At 38.3% G+C, this 19,973-nt stretch overlaps 1 protein-coding gene across 5 annotated transcripts in view; it reads right to left on the bottom strand.

The window, feature by feature from the left end:
* Positions 1-2,368: 2,368 nt before the first annotated feature.
* PARP8 (poly(ADP-ribose) polymerase family member 8) overlaps positions 2,369-19,973 on the bottom strand; it is a 168,405-nt gene continuing 150,800 nt past the window's right edge. For all 5 annotated transcript variants that reach the window (XM_032851446.1, XM_032851447.1, XM_032851448.1 and 2 more), the window contains 7 exons: positions 19,675-19,787; positions 19,369-19,441; positions 18,042-18,111; positions 15,058-15,131; positions 13,886-13,955; positions 12,948-13,032; positions 2,369-2,743 (listed from right to left, as the gene is read on the bottom strand). In XM_032851446.1, coding sequence (XP_032707337.1) covers positions 2,641-2,743; positions 12,948-13,032; positions 13,886-13,955; positions 15,058-15,131; positions 18,042-18,111; positions 19,369-19,441; positions 19,675-19,787 — 588 coding nt within the window. In that variant the 3' untranslated portion in view covers positions 2,369-2,640. The remainder of the gene's footprint in view (positions 2,744-12,947; positions 13,033-13,885; positions 13,956-15,057; positions 15,132-18,041; positions 18,112-19,368; positions 19,442-19,674; positions 19,788-19,973) is intronic.

Here is a 19,973-nt window from a genome sequence, read left to right as displayed (position 1 = left end):
AAGGATTACCTTTGCTCAGTAGGTTCATATTATGTAGTAATGGCTACACAATTAATATAACTACAACAAAACATCAGTGAACAGACTTCAAATATCATATAGATACAATACAATATCACATGTTTGGAATCATCAAATATGTCAATAGGTAGTATCTTACTGGGGTAACTGAATCAAGGCATGATAATGTTCAAACTTCTACATTTAAAGACCTTCTTGGATCTTGGAAGCATGATATTCACTTACTAATGATAGATATTGAAATTAGATTCCTTAAAAATAAAGATAAGTATCAGGATGCTATAGTTACCCCAATACCATAAATTCAATTAAAAGACTTGCTCTAATACTTAGACTATTTGCTTACAAAGGTTCTGAACTTAATTTTTCAAAATAAACTTATAACCTGACATTCTGCACTGCAACAGCATTCAATGAATTACCATTAGGAGACATCTGATTTTATTATCATAAAAGATGTCCATTGTCTGTAATATTTAGTAAGCATGAAAACTAGCAACCACTTTCCTTGCCCTAACAGGTGAATCCACTTTTATTTTTATTCTTGAACTAGCAGTAGAAGTTTGCATTATGCCAGTTTTTCCTCCCTGAAATACTCTCCCCTGAGTCCTCCAAGTTACCCTTCCAATTCAGGTGCTAATACTTCACTCTTTAGAGCTCACTCAACTGCGAAGTCCAACCTGAATGATTAGGTCTGTGGTCTTAAAACTACATGTGGAGGCACTAGAGAGAGTTTCTGGAGATGCCTCGGTGGTGCTAGTGGCCACACAGGTGGGCCTCCAAGAACTCAATTTCTAAATCTCACTAGTACATCTTCACAGTGATGTTATATAAGATTCAGAAGAATGAGCCACAAAATTAATTTGAAAAATAATTTTGTCGCTTAAAATGGTTTTAAAAACCCAGTCAAAGGGATTTGGAAGACTTGGGGAATCTTGACAGAAAAAAAGCTAGTCGTCCTCGTGTCCCATGTAAAGTCTTCAAGTATCTGGTCACAGAACACTAAGGAAGATGTAGCTTGGCCCTACAATGCTGATACAATCCCTCAGTCTGGCTTTGAGTTCAGAGGCACAAGTCAGAACAGATCAATGTTTTAAGTGGATCCTATCACAATGATTAATATCCCAACCACTTCAAGTCTATTTTTTGCAGAGTAAGCGGCATATCAATTATTTACAATATAAGGAAACAATTAGTAAAAACTTCTTAGATAGCAACCCTTAACAACAAGTATGACCTTTTTGCTCACCTTTAATGCCAAAGGAAATAAACACAGAAGTTATGACATCATACTTGCAAATGACTAAACATTTTTATTTATTTTTTTCTTTCCAAATAAATTAGAATCAGATATGAGCCTTGATTCAGGGTTTGACTAGAGTGGCAGACTTGCTAATTAAACTGCTCTCATGAATGTCCTTATTCCAAAGACACCATGGAGGAAAATAAACACTGTCTAAAACTTACAATGAATAACTTTAGGACCCAAAGAAAGAGAAATTATTTTGATGAGCACGTGACTCTTGAAAGGAACAATGCTAAGAGCTGGTGTTATTCTCTATAAACTTATTTGTGTTCTTTTAATATAAAAGAAACCTCAAAGTTTGTCTTCTTTCTCAATAAGAAAAAAAAATAAGCAGAGGTATTAGATGAAAAAATATAAAAAATGCTGGTGTGGTATAAATAAATTTTAAAAATGTTCTACCGTAGGAAATAAAAAATATATACTGTTTGTTTAAATTCTGAGGCCTTTCTTTTATGCATATAATCATTTGAGAGTTAATCCACATGGGGCATCTGTGTTCCCCAAATTATAACTATTAGATAACATTATAAAAGAGTTGAATTTTAACTGAAGTGGAAATTATTTAAACAAATAGAAAAATTGTTTCTAAACATCTTCAGTGAATGAATGGTGGTAAATTTGACTCATATCTTGGTTTATGTCCTGATTTACTGCTTACTGAATATTATTTTCTTCCTATTAAATGAGCATAGAATCGGGGAGCTGTGCCGTCTCTGCTTGATCACACATTTGGATGCATCGGTCTATAAATATGTACATTACATACTCTTGGGCAAAGCTCTGCATCTAAGACCTAATTGTCTTTGTATGAGAAAAAAATAACAAGAGAATAGGAAACGTCCCTCCCCAAAACATCTGAGTGTTCATACCACTAAGTAAATAGCACATGAGAATGTGCAAACAAACTTATTGCAAAGTACTGTATAGATTTAGATGTCTTTATAAAATGTTCTCAGTTCTATTTTGGTAACCTAAAATGTTGGTATATAATACCAAATTTCCAATTGAAGAGTTTAATATAAAAATATCAGCACAGAACTGTTTTTTTCAATCTGTTTATTGTGTGAGCAACCCAAACTTCAGTTTAAGTGCTGTTGCAATTTTATTACTAGATTCCATAACCCTACAATTGATAAATTTTATACCATTTTAGGTATTTAATGAGATACTTAGAAATACTAAGAAAAAATCAGTATTCAAAGGGTTACTTTTGTTTATAATAACAATAAATTATTTTATCATCTTCTTCAGTTCAAAATCCAGCTTTGAACCCGAGGAAGGCTTTCAAATCATGTTAATTAAATGGTGGTCCTTTAACCAGTAGCAGTTTGATTACCAATTACTCGAAGGATCTCTTTGTGAATGCCTCCTTCTTGTGTGTTAATATTCGCGTCTCCAACTTGGCCATCTTCATAGCTAAAACACAACAAAGAACCGTAAGACATTTTTTTTAAAAGACAAAACACTCAAGAAAGCACTTAAAACCCCCTCAGAAATGCCATTGGATACTTAAAATTTAGCCAAAAAGAATGAGTAGTGAAGACGTTCCTTCTCAGTTTATTTAATAAGGTGTTTGCATTAATAAACGCAGAAAAGCCTGCATGACTACACACACAATTATCCTACATCATGCCCTGATTTGCCCCTTCTTTCCTTCCTTTTTACTCTGAACTTTTTCATCCCCACATAAAGCATTGCCTAGGTCTTTGCCTGGTGGACATTTCCCACTCAGCTGTTCCACGAAGCCTCCCGTGGAAGAGCATGCCAGCTCCAGCTTTTGGTTCCCTAGTTTCAAACCTTGTGAGGCCCACTCCCACTTATCTCATTTGTTTATTTTCTGATCTGCAACACCCTTAGAAATTACTTCACATTCTGCCGCTGCTCCTTCGCCCCGCCAGTCTTCTCATTATTATTCCTTTGTGATCAGTGCTGCCTTTTTCCCTTATCACTGGTAGCTCTATGTAGTCTGACTCTAGAAGATATTCTGATTTATGCCGGTAATCCACACAAGAATGCAAGTGTGCTAAGCTACAGCAGTGGAAATATAACATGAAAGGACAGCAATTACTAAGTCCCTTAGAAAGAAAGAGGTGCGTTTTGGGTGATCATTTATTTCCTCAAATAAACTTACTTGGGCAGTAAGAATTTTCCAGGAAAGAACTTTTAAACTTCTGTGATAAGATTCGGAAGAAGAATAGGTGATGAATTAATTTTACTTTGTACAAATGACTTCAAGACAGAAGCTTTCCAGAAGTAGTAATTACTTCAAAATAGATAAGCAGGCTTGTAAGCAGCCTCAAAGATTTATGAACACCACTGTCTTTTCCTCACTACATAAAAATTCTCCTGAAATAGCACAATACAGGAAAATGGAAGAGATGACGTAGAGCAATGAGAACTCAGGTCCTTACATAATCCACTGCTCAAACACCCAGTGATAACTGAATCTGTATCACGTTTAAACTCTAAGAACTGACTTATGGTTGCCTATCAGCTTGGTTAATTCTATCCGTATAAGTATGTCCACACGCACACATGTATGCACGCATGTGTGGATATAAGACACTCAATGGTGAAACGTTACCGTGAAGCAAAGAAAGGGCCCACTTAGAATGATTCTCCCAGGAGATCAAACTGTAAGTGCTCTATTAATTAAATGGAGAACGTTTAAGTGAAATGCTTTAAGCACTGTCCAAATCTAATTTGGTGCTTTGTGGCAAACTGTGTACAAGTTACATTTTATTGGGCAAGTAAAATATGTTACACCAGTTTTGTGTACATCCTGGCTACCCATGGGACAAAGGGCACACAAGGCTGGGGAGGCAACCTGGCTTGCAGACTCATCCCGAGGGAGATAGTGGTTATTTACCGAGCCAATCCAGCTAGTTCCTCAAGGATCTGGATTTTGGAAAGCAAAAAGACACTGCCAAAAAGAGGATGGAGAGACTAAGAACACCAGACTGCAGTTACACTAATACCAGTCCACACAGCTCTCTCCTCATTTTCCTAATATGCATTTATGTTTATTCTGTCTCTACGGCATCTGTGTCCTCTGGACACAAAGTTGAGTTGCGTAAGATATTCTTGGCTTAACTGATACCCAGCCTACGTACTACCAGCTCTACTCATTCAATTTAAAGCTGACCTTTGAGATCTGTCTGCAGTACAATCTAACTGCTTTTCCTCAACCCAAGGCAGTCATTCTTCCCATCCTACCGGTCTGCTGGAAGTGCAGACAATGGCTACCCAGGGCCTCTTAGATGAGGAATTCAGATTCTACCCGCTACGTCTGCAGTACATGATACAGCTGACTGCTCTTTTTCCTGAAGCTACATTATCTCTTCACTCCCTAGTTGGCCCTTTGATTATTAATTCTCAGTTACCTTCACTGCGTCCTCTTCCCTAACCTCCCATTTCAATGCTGGCTTTATCCACAATTCACTCTCAGTGTTTTCTCTTTTCATGATATGCAAACTCTCAATTATTTCAGTCTCTCCCGCTGCTTTAATTATCACCCACATGCTGATTCCTAAACTATATCTCTCATCCTTACCTCTTTCCCTAACTATAATTTTCCCATAGAAATCACAAATCTAGTATATTCAAAACTGAACTTTATTTTTTACCCCAAGACTGCCTTTTTTTTTTTACTCTATCAAAATCTCAATTTGGAGTACCATCACCTACCTCGTCTCTCAACAAGAGAACTTCAGTCATTCTTGGTTCTTCCATGTGCCTAAATCCAATAAATCACAAAGTCATCTTCCCCTCTCTTTTCCTAATTACTCCCAGTTGCACCATCTCTCCGTTTGATGACGTTACCTTCATCTAGGGCTTCATTATCATTTGTTTAAATAAGTGATTTTCAAGTTGCAGGTTATGTACAATTAGCAGGATCTGAAACTAACTTAGATTGTTCGGGCTAGCATTTTTCAATGAAATTAGAATAGAATAGGACACGGAATACTGAATGCACCCCACGAAGTAAGCCTTGTTTTTTCCAAAGTCACAATGTCAAACACGTTTTCTTCTGAAGTGAGAAAACACTGACCTAGATGATTGTAAGAACATTATAACTGATCTCTCAGTCTCCATATTGAGCCCCATGATCCCCCCTTAGAAGACTTTCCTGCTCTGCTAGAAAACAGATACAAATAGGATACAATAGGACACAAATGGCGTCCACTTCACTTGCAGGACAAAATCCAATGGCATGGCATGGCGCCCCAGGGTCCCTCAGAACCCAAACCTAAAAATCCTCTCCAGTCAAGTCCCACCTCCCCAACACCCTATTTCCATTGTAAGGGCCTCTTCAGCCAGAGCGGCCCCACCCCGGTTGAACTGCCATTTTGTTGTAAAACTTAAATTGACTCTACCCTCCCCAGCCCCCACCCTTGCCCCCGGGAAACTTACTTAAAAACAAGTCCCGGAAACCAGTCCGAGGAGGTAACAAAGTCCAAGTAAAAAGGGTGAGTCAGGCCAGGTGGAGTATTCAATCAGTGGGGACTCCTAGCTACCAAGGAGTATGGGCCCTGCCCTTTGGGTACCGTTTGGGCGCCAATTCTGACCAAGGTGAAAGGCTGGTTCAAATGTCTACTAGGGTAAATTGTAATTCAACTGGTCACCGAGCATGACTGTGCAGCTTTCTCTGTGTGTTACAATTTCATTGGCCACCTGTGCGTGGCCAGGCCCAACCACGTGGCCTTTGCTCTATAAAAGCTAGTCTGTGAAACAGAGAAAGGTCGTCCTCTCTGTAAGGGGCAGCCCTGACCGGTCTGTTTGACGGTCGGTTTGATTCTTGATGCTAGCGCGAAATAAAGTTTTGCTTGACTTTCACTTTGTATCAGTCTCGCTCCTTTAATCACGTACCCATTACTGGGGGACCCAACACCATCAAATGGAAGAGTTTGCTATCCCTAAATACTACATGCTCACTGACTTCTGAAAAGCATTTGCAGTTAATGGAGAGAAGATGAGAATCACATTCTTTAAATAAACAATAATAATTTAGGACAGAAAGAGCCTGGGGGCAAAAGCGAGCAGAGCCTAGAGAGCAAGAGCAAGAGATTGAGATGGAGATCGAAAGCATTAAGAAAAATGTTTATTCTTCCATTGTCTATGAAGCCCACAAGGAAGCTGAGCAGTTGTGGGTTGGAAGGGAAAAACTGGCCACAGGCATTCAGGTGTCTTAAACAATGATGCATGTATCATAATACAGGAAAGGCAAACTACCATTTGACCAGGTGAACTGGCAGCCGTCTAGATACATGCGCTGCTAGTGGCATTAGGGCATATGCTACAATATGGCACACAGAATGCTTTGCAGCTATTAATTAGTATTCCAGACACGCACGCAACTGCTAATTTAACAGTGAAGTTCATTTATGTCCAGAAAGCAACAAGATTAAAAAAGAAGAATTGGAGCAAGACTGGTATCAATAGGGAAACGATACACTTGACTGGTGTTTTCTGGAGAAGGAAAAAAGAAACCATCTAAAAGGAAACATATTTTATATGTATGAGATAGTTCCCAGGAGCATTAAAAGATTACTAAGATTTTAATAAAAAAAAAAATAAACCAATTTGCTTAAAAAGGTATAAGAAAGAAATAAAGAGAACAGGGGGAATTTAGCTGCCTAGAACTCCCCAGGTATGTTAGGAAATTTCCTGGATGAAGACTTTTGAATGCATTCACAAGTTCTATTCCCAAACTCATGTAGCAGCTAGCTTTGTGACAGCTTTAAAAAATGGTACACGTCAATTTGTTTTCAGACTCCCTAAATCTGGAACCCAGAAATGACTGCATTTTTTTTCATTAGCAACAGAGAGGAGAAATTCACCGCAAATGGAATGCTATCCAGAACTTCTCCAAAGTTCCTTAAGTTACCTGATGCTCTAAGAGCATTGTCTACATCATCGCCCATGTACAATTTCTTCATTATGTTGGAACATTCAGTCTTTGTCACTGCTCTCCTATACTATGCGTTAAGTGTTTTGGGGAACAGAATTTGCATTGTACTAAAGGAGATAATAGAGTTATGCAAATAACTGTAAGATAGGCAGCAAGGACAAGCAATTTTAGGACGAGCAAGGACAAGTAAAACTTAAAGACAGACATCATGTCTGATTGGGATGTCAGGAAAGACCCCACGGAAAAGACCATGTAGTTGAGCCTTGGGAGATCAGCTAAGGCTGAGCTGGCAGGTGGGCCTATCATTTGGACTGACTGAGCAAAGCACAGTGGTGGGAAAAATACTTCCAAGTTGTTTTCAAGAAACACCTTAGATAATAATTTTATTCCATCAATGGTCTGTACGGGTCATTGAAGTAAGATAAAACGGGCTCTTTGTTGGAGAATGTCATGTCTTTATTTGTTAAAAACTATCAGAATTTATGAACAAGGTATAATCAAGACTCTGCTTTAGCAATATTATTGGGATATAAATAGTATGATCTTAAAAAATTTTATAGAAATGTAGGCTATACACCAAAAGATTAACTATAGTTAACTAACTCCAAGTGGGATATTACGGGTGGCTTTCTTCTTTTTTGCTTACCTTTGATTTTAGTTCCTATAAATGAACAGTTATCACTAGTGTAATAATGTTAATGTTTAATAAATGTGGCATTGTACAAGACAGATTAGGGGCAATGACAAAATTGGAAGCCTAGAGAAAAACTAGTAATCTTTTGGTGGACTCTGGGGCAGAGAATGATATATCTATGGAAACAAAGGTATCGAAAGGAGAAAACAGTGTAAAGATATGCATGCGGCTGATGACTATAGTGTCAAGGAAAAAGACATTAAAAACTAAAGCTCAGGATTGCAAGTGTCTTTGAGTAAAATCACTGCATAGACTGGGGAAGCCAAGAACTTGACTCGGGGTTTTTAGCAATGGGTTTCACTTGGTACATACTGATTTTAAGGTATGAGCAGACTTTTTGAGGGGAAATACCTAGCGAGCAGTTAGGTGTGGGCATTTCCTTCATTCCTACTTCTCTGCCAAGCACTGCGCTAGGCACACAAAGACAAATGAGCCATACAATCCCCAACCTTAATATGTATGCGGGATAATGGAAAAGATCATACATAAGAACAAATCAGTGATAAAAACAAAGCCCATGGCATCCGCACAGTAACACCAAAGAGTAGCACAATGAGTGAGGGAAAGTTTCTGGGAGGAGGGAAGGCATATGCTAGTATTTAAAAGAGCGGGAATCAGATAAAGTAGTGTGAGGGGAGAGAGGAAGAGAGAATCCAAGTTTACTGGAGAAAGGAAAGAGGAAAAGCATAAGCATTGTGGGAATCATAGCATACAGTTTAGGTTGTGAAGCCTAATACCTAAGGTGAGAAATCATGGGTAATGAAAACCAGGGCCCTGGGGGAGGGGGAGAGGTGTGAGGTGGTGGTGGTGGGGGGGGGATGATTAGATATCCTTGATCTTCTAACACAGCAATGCTGAAGGAAGAACAAAGGGCTGGGAAGTGAGTTGGTTTCTTTGTGAAGGAGACTGGACTTCATCTTACAAGAAGCAAGCAGTTTCTCAAGAGTTTTACGCAGGAGAGTGACGTGGCAGTTTCAATCTTGGAAAGGGATCTGGGCTGCAGACAGAGAAATTGAATTTATTATAGGCTGGGGATAAAGCAAAGTTCCCGATCGTATCAGCTTGATGTCACACAGCTAATGCCACACAGCTTCACCGAGCCATGACCGAATAGTTTGTCTTCCAACTTTATAAATAACTTGTCTGTCTCCTCACTATGTTCCCATTCAAACACTGTTGTGGTGGTGTTTTTTTCTTTTTTTGCAAAATCATGATGAAAGTCCTCTTTCTTTTCACTGAATGGCCATGATACAGTTCTTATTTTACGAATTTTTCTTGTATCTGCGTCTTTAGATAGATTTCAAACTTTCACCAAAAAAAAAAAAAACCATAATCTAAAATATTTCCCTTTTTAGCTTTGTCTTTGTTCATTCATTAGAAATCTACTGACAAGGATCCATGCATCATCAGGAACCAGGCGAGGTGCTGCAGGGCATCAGGAGAGTAAACAAAGGCAAGAGTAGGAGTCAGCCCTTTCTGACACAGAAAATTCCGATACAACGAAAAAATTGACTTTTAAATCGTAAGTTTTGCAGCGTAATAATCCCTAGAATTGGCTAGAATCTGTTTACAACATCTGAATTATTACATTTTGCCTAAAGCATTAAAATTTGATTAATTCATTTTGAAATTATTAAACAAAACGTTTCAAATTTATTTCTCTAAGTGCTATCTTCCCTTAAATTTTACTTTCAATTTTTTTGATACAGTAGTCTGTTCCCTAAAATATCCCCCCAATTCTTCTCTCATTCTGTGTTGTTGTTCACTTGTTAGAGAGAGTATGATTAGGATATTAAACACCTATCTTATTATCTCCATTCTAGAAATCAGATTAGCATGGAAACTATTTTGATTTTTTTGTAGTTTCACTTAATAATAGATTTAAAAAGGAAGCCCCCAATAATTTGTATTCTAGTCATCAGGCCAAACTTCTAACATAGGGAATTAGATAATGTTAATTTAAAAAGATCAGAATAAGAGACGCCTGGGTGGCTCAGCTGGTTGGACGACTGCCTTCGGCTCAGGTCATGATCCCGGAGTCCCGGGATCGAGTCCAGCATTGGGCTCCCAGCTCCACGGGGAGTCTGCTTCTCTCTCTGACCTTGTCCTCGCTCATGCTCTCTCTCAAATAAATAAATAAAATCTTAAAAAAAAAAAGATCAGAATAAAATGAGAATAAGAAAATAAGATTTTCTGCCTGATAAGAGTATATTTGTGATAACTCACTTCTTTCTCAACAATTTATCTTTTCCTAGATGTTAACACTCACTGGGAAGGCACATTACTCACAGAACTCTGTGATTTTTATCTTTTATAAAGAAGCTGATGGTTGTAATTAAAATGTACATTAATTAGTGAATGGATTCTCCTTCTGATGTGTTTGAATCTTATCAATTTTCCTTAATTAGTCTCTTTTCTCTTGAGGGTGCAGAGAAATAGGATGAAATCTCATCTGTATTTATGAAAGAAATGAAAACAATTACCTTAACAGATTTTTTTTTTCTTTACAATACTGGAAAGCATCTAAGTATACTAGAAGAATATTATTCTCTTTTCTTCAGATGGTCTTTTTCTTCAGATTTTTTTTCTTCTAATAAATACAGAAATCCATCTCTCCAGACATACACATGACACATATATTCCTAAAGATTTTACATATGATTTATGTAAAATTTCAAAGAAATAATGCTAGAATGCCTACTGCCTGAAGTTGCTTATTTAGCTTAATGAATTTGAACTTTAGCAAGATACTAAGAGGAGTAAATTAACTGATTAACATCAGGCTAAGGAACGGATTTTGGAGTTACTTTTCCATCTAAATCATACGGTCACTCAATCAAACAAATTTGTGATTGGATATGTCTTTTGGAAGGCCAGTCTTCTAACAGTGGGTAACAGTCATGATGGTCAAGAAAGAAGGTGGGGGGAATTTAATGAGTCTTTTTTTTTTTTTTAATATTTTTATTTCTTTATTTGAGAGAGAATGTGAGAGCACAGAGGGAGAGGGAGAAGCAGACTTCCGCTGAGCAAGGAGCCCGATGGATGTGGGGCTTGATCCCAGGACCCTGAGATCATGATCTGAGCTGAAGGCAACGCTTAACTGACTGAGCCAATCAGGCACTCCTAGTGAGTGCGTTTCGTTGAAGACCTGCACTATGCTAACTTTGTCCTCATAAGAATCTTAAAATCACATATAGCTAGCTTCCCTAGGAAGCTCCAGACCCACATGGCACCCTTATCTACCTTGCATTCTGACCAAGGAGGCTGGCCTGTACAGACTCTAATAAGCTCACTTGCCCTCTACTTTTGGGCTGGGTTTAAGCAATGGTGAGTCCCAGCAGGACAGTGGCAGTGGGGCAAAGTCCAGGTTTCCTTTGGGTCCAGGCCCATAAGGGCACGTTGGTCTATGTAAGTCCCTCAGCTGAAGGCTCCAGCCCTTTTCGAAGCTGCTGAACTAGAAAGGGTTCTCCTACTGGGTTCTGAGAACAGTTTCTTGTCCTTGTCCTTTTGGCCCTGGGGATGCAGAATACTGCTCGTGCTACTAGATCCAGGTTATTACACTAGACCATGGTGCTCCTATAAACCATATCTTTTTAAACAATCTACTTGTGGGTGATAGAAATTATGTTTTTCATGGGCCACAGATTTCCTGTTGGGATTCTGCCTGGTACGGGAGACACAGCATGCTATTGTCTCTACCAATGATGCTTTTATTGTATCTACTAATGAAGGTCAGAGACGTCCTACAACATGGCTAAGGTCACCTAACTGGTCAGCCTGGACACAAACTGTCCAACCAAAGCAGACTCTGTCCACCATACTCATGGCTGCCTGGCCGGGAACAAAAACATCTATAGATACATATATATGTCACAGTATGTAATGCATATATGAATATGTATCAGAAGTACAGAAGATACATAAATGCATAATATGTAAAACAGTATCACAAGAAAGTCACAGTTTTCATACTATCCCGAAGAAAACCAGACAGTTCATAAAATGTGCATCGTGAACAGTCTGCCAGTAAGCCAACACATCAACTGCTGCAGGCACAGCGCACTGCAGTGCCTGCTATATAAGCATCTTGAGGCAGTCATTTTGACATGGCTTGTAAAACAGGCCTGTGGGTTTTTTTTTCCATCTTCTCTTTTGAAGACTATATAAAAGTACAAAACGGATATACTCCATTCTTCCCTGAGGTCTTTCTGGCGATAGGACCGTGGGTGAGGAAGAAACACACAGGGAAAGGGTTGGGAGTCAAGCGAGGGTGGGTGAAAATCAGGTCTACTGCACTCATTATTTATTTGGAGATGAAAAAATAATGCTATTATACTCTCATGCAGGTCTTATGATACAGCTGTGTCAAAAAATCCACATCAATATGTCTTGCATTGCCAGTCAATGTTACATGAAGTGCAGATCATCAACTTTTTAAAAAATATTTTATTTATTTGAGAGAAAATGCACACGAGGTGGGGCAGGGGGCAGAGCGAGAGAGAGAAGTGCACTCCCCGCTGAGCAGGGAGCCCAGTGTGGGAACCGATCCTAGGACCCTGAGATCATGACCTGAGCCAAAGACAGCCGCTTAACCCACTGAGCCACCCAGGCGACCCATATCATCAACTTTTTATTCTCATTACTATTTTCTTCATTCCCGGTTATAATACTTTTTAAATCCATAGACAACTAAAGACATATGTATATGTGTGCATGTGTGTATATTGTACATCTATCTATAGGTGTATGTCTGTCTACACATACATACACATGCATATATATATATGCACACATAGATCGTTAAAGAGACAGAAAGTTTTTCTTCACTTCTAAGTTAACAGCCTTTAAATACCCCTCTGTTTTTTACAGCTCATTAAAATAAAACAGAAACATTCAGATGATGAGAAACTACCTGTCTGGTACTTACTGGCAGCTAAAGCGACCAAATAATAATGTAGTCACTATCTCATTCATGGAGAAGACAGTAACATACAGATTTGAACCTTTACACTTACACAAAAAAGAATCGTGTGCAGACATGATCAGTATTTGGGACGACCCATATCTCTCCATGTTTGTGCAGGTCAGGTGAGGTGATGACTGTAAATGGAAGATAAAAGTAAAGAATGATTTTATTCCAAGTTACTCTATCCCTCCTCTTAGAAATCTAAAAGCACAAAGTACATGCACAAACACACATGAAAAATGTTTAACCTTATAAGCTATCAAAAGTGTAAGTAAATACAATGAAATGTCATGTGACAATTTTATGTTTTAAACACCATCAGTGTAACAACAGGAAGGGAATCACCTGTATAGTATCAAAAGCAAACAGTTCCTGACTTGGGGACTATGTAGAAAGCAACTTGGTGTCCTATATTAACTATCAAGGGTTGACTACGTAAAAGACAGTTAATGGTGCCTACTGAACTCCCAGCACCAGTTTTTTTTTAGTCAAGGTTAGATTTTACGGCAAGAACAAGGAAAAGTATACGATCTTGCAAATCACCTATCAATCTGTCTACCGCAAGTTTAGAATAGAGGAATAATGTCAGTGTAGAAGCATAAAGACCTGTTGGGCTCTCTTCTTAGTGCTTGGTTCATCTTTCACATTTTTCACAGTATTATACATTCAAAAACCAACTTAAAGAGGAAGGCGGCATATTCACAAAAGAGATTAGCAATACTTGATCAGAAAAATATAATTACCATTCTGAGATACCTGCCAAGAATAAAATACAGCACTGTCTGAATTCTTGCCAATTCTGCTTTGTTTTTCACCTTTATGATCTCTACTGTACCTGTTTTCCATCTGTGCCCTTAGAGAAGGTCACAAGGAATAATGCAATGCTTTCACTAACCCATTTTGAGCATTCTGGAAATATAGTCAAATTCTTAAACACAGATAATATAGAGAATTAACACTATGAGGTTTGTGAAACTTTCAACTTACCTTCACATAAGGCTATGCATTTTAAGTTACGGCTTTGCAGGAATTGGGACTGCTGCCCTTTTTTCTGTGACTAAATTCCAAAAGAATTTAAAAATTAGAGTGAACATAGGGCAGTTGCTCAAGTGAGAAAAGAACTAATCATCATTAAAAAATAATAGCCACTAAGATAGCTTCAGATTTTTAAAAAAAAAGGCCTATCTAGACTAGCAGCAATATCCTTGAATTCTTTCTTAATGTCAAGCTATATTTGTTGTATCATTTAATTTCTGTACATAGTCATTATTAAATCAGTCTCAAGATAAGTGAACTAAAAATGCTCAATTAAAGTTTCACAGCCTCACATCATAGAATTAGAACTCAAATTTATTTTTACTGGAAGCCTGGCATCCTCATTTGAAGGGAAACAAAATTAAAATTGCATGCTCTTTTCAAACTCTACAATCAGTTATTCCAGATCATCTAACTTACTCAAAACTAGACCATTTTTACAGCACCATTAACTAAGCTGCAGAAGTTTTAGGAAAATCTCATGGAGAATATCTGTAGTTTTGTTTGTTTTTAGATATTAAGTTAGCTGTAGTTCCCCCCACCCAATTCAAAATCCCATTATTCATTAAGTAGATTTCTCACTTGTCCAGAATGGCTGGTTCCACTGAAATAACAAGGGATTTATGCTTGGTCTTTTCTCTGTCTAGAATGTTCTTTCTCCCATATGGCTCATGTACTCACTGTCCATAGGCCTCCACATAATCACCTTGGATGATTCGACATACAGTATTCTACAGCCCTTTTCCCTGACTTTTCTCCATTTTTCTCTACCATCTAGCATTCTTCCTCTCTAAACATACATTTAATTTATCCATAGCCACTCAATAGGATGTAGGCTCCCCGAGAAATTCCTCTTGTTTTTGGTTCTATTTTTGATTTGTCACTACAGTCCACTGCCTAGGAATCTCTCCCATTGTGATGGGAGCTTAATAAATACTTGCTGAATATTTACTGCATAAAGGTGTTTTGATTATCACATTTCAGGGTCGGTTTTATGGCTTTGTGGATAATGGCCATTCAAGATAATTCTGCAGACTTAAGAAGCCCGAGTGCTTATGGAAGCCCTGCTGGCTAAGGAAGCGGGAGCTCACTCAGCACATCAGCCCCTCAAGCGGCTACAACACCTGTGATGCACTGCTGCTTTTACTGCTGGACGCCGGCTCGTCTTTGGTTGTCACCTTCTGCTTCTTGTTCATCCCTGAAAAACACCAGCAGAATTGTAACTGAGGGACAAAGCTGGGTGATTCCTTAAAATACAATCCACTGGCATCGCAAAGTTCTACCGGAGGTGAAGACATTGCATCGGCCACAGATGACCACGCTGGGCTCTGGAAGGAGCAGCGGCTGTGACCTGGAAAGTCAGTGGGTTTGGGGAGATCCTGAGAGTGTGAGAATGCAGACAAGCCAGCTTGGTTTTCTTTGTATTGAAAACAGGGATAGGAAACTCTCTTGCACAAAACAGATATATTTAGAAAATTCTTAAAATTTGCTTTTACAGGGCTGGTGGAGCTTAAACTTTCATTTTACTATCTGGTTAGGAGAAGGAGAAGGTGAGGAGTGGGAAACATGAACAAGGTCAGAAAAATACATTTATGCTGAAACTTAACTTCGTGAATTGTTGATCTGTATTTAATTCTGTGTAGAATTTACTGTATCATCTAATAAAGGAAAAATTACACAAGTTCCTTTGTCTATGATACTCACAAGTTTTAGCTTACTCTGTTAATGCCATGACTTTTTACTGTGACAGATGTTAGACAAACAGAAGTAAGATTCATATCTGTTTTAGAAGAGATCGGTATTTTTCTATGCTTTATTTGGAAATGCCCATCTACTGTCCAGAAATTGAGAAGTAGGTTGATTTTCTGTTGTTGTTGCTGTTTCAATAAAGGTTGGATGAGAAAGAATAAACTGCAAACGGTATGAATAGAACTCTTTCCAAGTCAAAACTCTTTCCAACCCCCAAAGTTGCAGAGGTCAAGAGGGTCAAGCTGAGAATAAGGCCTAGTCCTAGTTTCAGCCATATGCTTCTGGGGGAAAGGTAAAGTCTGTTATCCTCAGGGGGACTGTGCTGCTCTCCACCCCCTACACTTGCAGCCTGAAAGCCAACTACGGAAAGCTACTTCACGGTATGTGATGACTTGGTATGTTTTTCCTTATCAATGCTGAGGATGTATTTTTCTTTTTTTTTTTTTTCTTTTAAGAGATTTTATTTATTTATTTGACAGAGAGAGATCACAAGTAGGCAGAGAGGCAGGCAGAGAGAGAGGAAGAAGCAGGCTCCTTGCTAAGCAGAGAGCCCGATGTGGGACTGGATCCCAGAACCCTGAGATCATGACCTTAGCTGAAGGCAGAGGCTTAATCCACTGAGCCACCCAGGCGCCCCGAGGATGTATTTTCTTGAACTGGTTTTATTTTAGTTTTTTATTGTGTTACATTTTAATGAGATTTAGAAACTGATTTATTCTGATTTTAATTTGTTTTTTCCTTTGAATTATATCATTCTGTTTCCTTTATTATCTTATTCTTCCTGGTGTTTCTCTTTTCTTTCTTTCTTTTTTTAAAAGATTTTATTTATTTATTTGTCGGAGAGAGAGATAGAGCACAAGCAGGGAAAAGGGCAGGCAGAGGGGGAAGCAGGCTCCTGGCTGAGCAAGGAGCCCAATGCCAGACTCAATCCCAAGATCCTAGGATCATGACCTGAGCCAAAGGCAGACGCTTAACTGAGTCACCCAAGCATCCCCGGTGTTTATTTCCTGTGTTATTTTGGCATATTGTTTTTCAAAGATTGTTGCAACAATATTTCTTAAGCCATAGGCTCTTCTACAATGGGATTTTGTCACTCTTTCCTTCGGGAATGAAGCCTAATTCCCCAACCCTCAAAGATGCAGGGACTTATGACTGCTCTGACCTATGACATATGTGGGAAGTGCTACTATGTGACTTCTGAAGCTGGGTCAAAAAAGGCCTACAAAGTCCACCTGGTGTTCCTAGGACATGTGTTCTGGAAAAGTTTGGGGTAGAACCCTGAGAAACAACTTGCTGTGGTTGAAAAAGCATGAACTTAGGCAGAATTATACTGGCCTGGTTAACATTTACCTGGTGATTTGAACTCTCAAGATATCCTTTTGTATAACAGAGCATCTTAAGACCTACTAAGCAGGCACCACCACCAACTTCAGGAGACTATGTAATATAACCATACAATTGCACATACACATGAGCACATAAGCAAAACCAACTATATATGCAGGTTTATGAATATAAAAACTTTACAAGTCTGAAGAGAAATACAGAGAACACTGAGGCTGGGGGAAAGGAGAAAAAAATTCCACTTGTTACCTTACACAGGTCTATGCAGTTTCAATTTCTTTTTTTTTTCTTCAATTTTGTATAGTGAGCATAATTACTTTATGTTTAAATACATTAAGTTATTGATCTAAAAAAATTATCACACTGATTGTGGAAACATATTTCCCCAAATTTAAAAGTGTAAAGAAATCATCCGAATTGTACCACCTGAGGATAAAGAATGCTAATAATTTCGTGATCTTTCTTTCCATATTTTGCATTTACCAGGCTCCTCTCAAGCACATGCTTTCAATTTTTTTCCAAAATATTTTTTTCATACAATATCACCAAACAAAAAGATGTCAATAAGTAGGATAATTGTGAGGGTATTTTTCTAATCCTAAATTCCCCACACTGTTCAAAATATCTTTATACAATATACAATAAAAAAAGAGAAGAGGTTGGCATGGTGCAGAGTTATAACCCAGGACAGTGAATTACTATAGATGAGTAGTCTGTGTTCTACAGAATGCTTTGCACATACCACATTCTCAATAGTTACTTGTGGAGGGAATGAATGTAGAAACCACTGAACAAAATGGAAATTAATTCTGACATTGAAAAAAAACCACATATTCCGCTTTACATGTTAGGGTAAGTATTCTAAATTCACCCTGACATGTGAGCTTTGTTTCTGCTTCTGATATGAATCAAATGAATTAAATGCAAATGTATCAAATAAGCTTCAGTCACTTGATACACTTAAGAAAATTCAAAACCTCACACACTTGAGGTTAGAAATGAAACAGGAGCTTACCTGAGTAACCAAAAGATATGCTTGACATTGGGCTAAGATAGATTCCACTCCCATACATTGCACCGTGGAGCTAAAAGGGGAAGAAAGGGGACAGAAAGTGGACAGTCAATGGTTTCAAAGGGGAATATTTTACAAAAGAAAGGAATCAGTCTCATGTTGGGAGGATTAACTCTCAGAAAACAATAAAGCTCTTTCCTAAGATCTAATATGAAAACAATACTACTAATACCCTTGTCTTCAACATTCAGTGAGTTGATAGATGAAAAGTGATAGTCAGAGAAAAAATCCTTGATAAAGGTTTTCCACCCGACCCATGACAAAGACAGTCACTTATTATCATGTACTAGCATAGGTTTTTATGTTAATGACTCCAAAATATCAAAAACAAAACAGGCTGAATATACACAACAGAGTTTTTATTAGGACACACATGCTAGTTCATCAACAAAGTAGCCTATTCAGAGTTTCACTGTACAACACTGTCATCCCATTCTTATCTCCTCTAAACTTTTAGGTTAACAGTTTCATTAGCGGAAACTCTTCGACTGATCTAAGAAACTACTCAGAACAATTTAAACTCTCTCTCATCACTTCCACGTTCTAGGGCCCCTGGACCTTATTTAGCATGGACTGAATACTAATACAGTAAGTGTGTGTTTATGGACATTTACATTTAACTGTATCATTTCAACTGTCATCGGTGTGTGGGATCCAGCACAGGTGACGGAATTAAGCATCTCATTTTCTGACCTCTTTTCATCATCAGATGAAAATCAGCTGAATGAGAGTGAAGTGGGGTGTTGAAGGCGACGGGCGTAAATCAAGATGAGCGCTATATCCACGATACCCCATGAGGGATATCCATGATATCCCGCTGACTCCCAGCACTGCCCCGGAGACCATGAAGCAGGCAGCAGATGGCTCTTTGGTGTCCAATCTCCCTCTTGCTGATTCTTAGCCCTACCTTACCTCCTCTTAGAGTACCCCACTCTGGGGCAGTGCTCAAGAAATCTGCGTTGAATTAGCAGACAGAATGTTTGCATGGTTTTATTTTCTGCATGATAATTTTCTTCTACTGAAATTCAAAGTGATTTTATTGTTTTCTCATAGGGAATTCAATTTTTTTTCCTCTTCATCCCCAGATGGTGTGTTGGTCAATTCTGCTTCAGTTATTTTATGAACATTACTTCTGCCTTTTAGAAATTCTATGTAATTTTTAAAGCCCACTGGCTTCCCCTTTCTCACGTAATAAAAAAGCACCAGGATTGCTTACTGAATTCTAACACTAAAGAATATATGGTCTTGTTAAAGCATTCAGAAAATTTACCTGCAGTCTAGTATTAGAAGCAACAACCAGACCATTCCTCAGGATAGAGTGCCAGTTTTCAATGTGTGAGCCACTAAAACACAGAGGAGGGGAAGGACAAAATAAAACCAAACATTAATAATCTTCGAAAGTGGCCACAATATGATTAGTCATGTACCTTCTCGAAATCTTGAATTTCCAAGTCAAGTATCAGGCAGTGGACTACTCAGGGCTAACAGCCAAGTACTAAAAGAATGTTTTCCTCCCCATACACTTCTGGAAGACTGGGGTAGAGACATACCCCCATCAACAGGAAGCCATACTCACTGAAAAGCAAAGGTGCTTCCAAAGAGTTTTTTAGCAGCTCTAAAATTAGATTCTTTGGCTGGTGGACTGCTGAGAAGAAGGAATTGATGTGGAGTATGCATAAACTTCAGTTGCTGCCGTTTAAAATAATGACAAATGAAAATATGTCAAAATTAACATATAACCAGACTGATGACAATTTCAAATTTTACTGGTTTAAGAATTAATTGAGATTCAAGCCATACTAACTTACATTAACAGGACCATTCATTTAAAAAAAAAACAAAACAACAAACCCTGCTTAAATGATCTATCATATG

This window comes from Lontra canadensis, unplaced genomic scaffold (assembly GCF_010015895.1).
Source record: "Lontra canadensis isolate GAN:19392208 unplaced genomic scaffold, GSC_riverotter_1.0 scaffold5, whole genome shotgun sequence".
In the NCBI taxonomy this organism is placed as follows: Eukaryota; Metazoa; Chordata; class Mammalia; order Carnivora; family Mustelidae; genus Lontra; species Lontra canadensis.
Note: the sequence above shows the minus strand (reverse complement) of the source record. Positions and strands in the feature narration are given on the sequence as shown.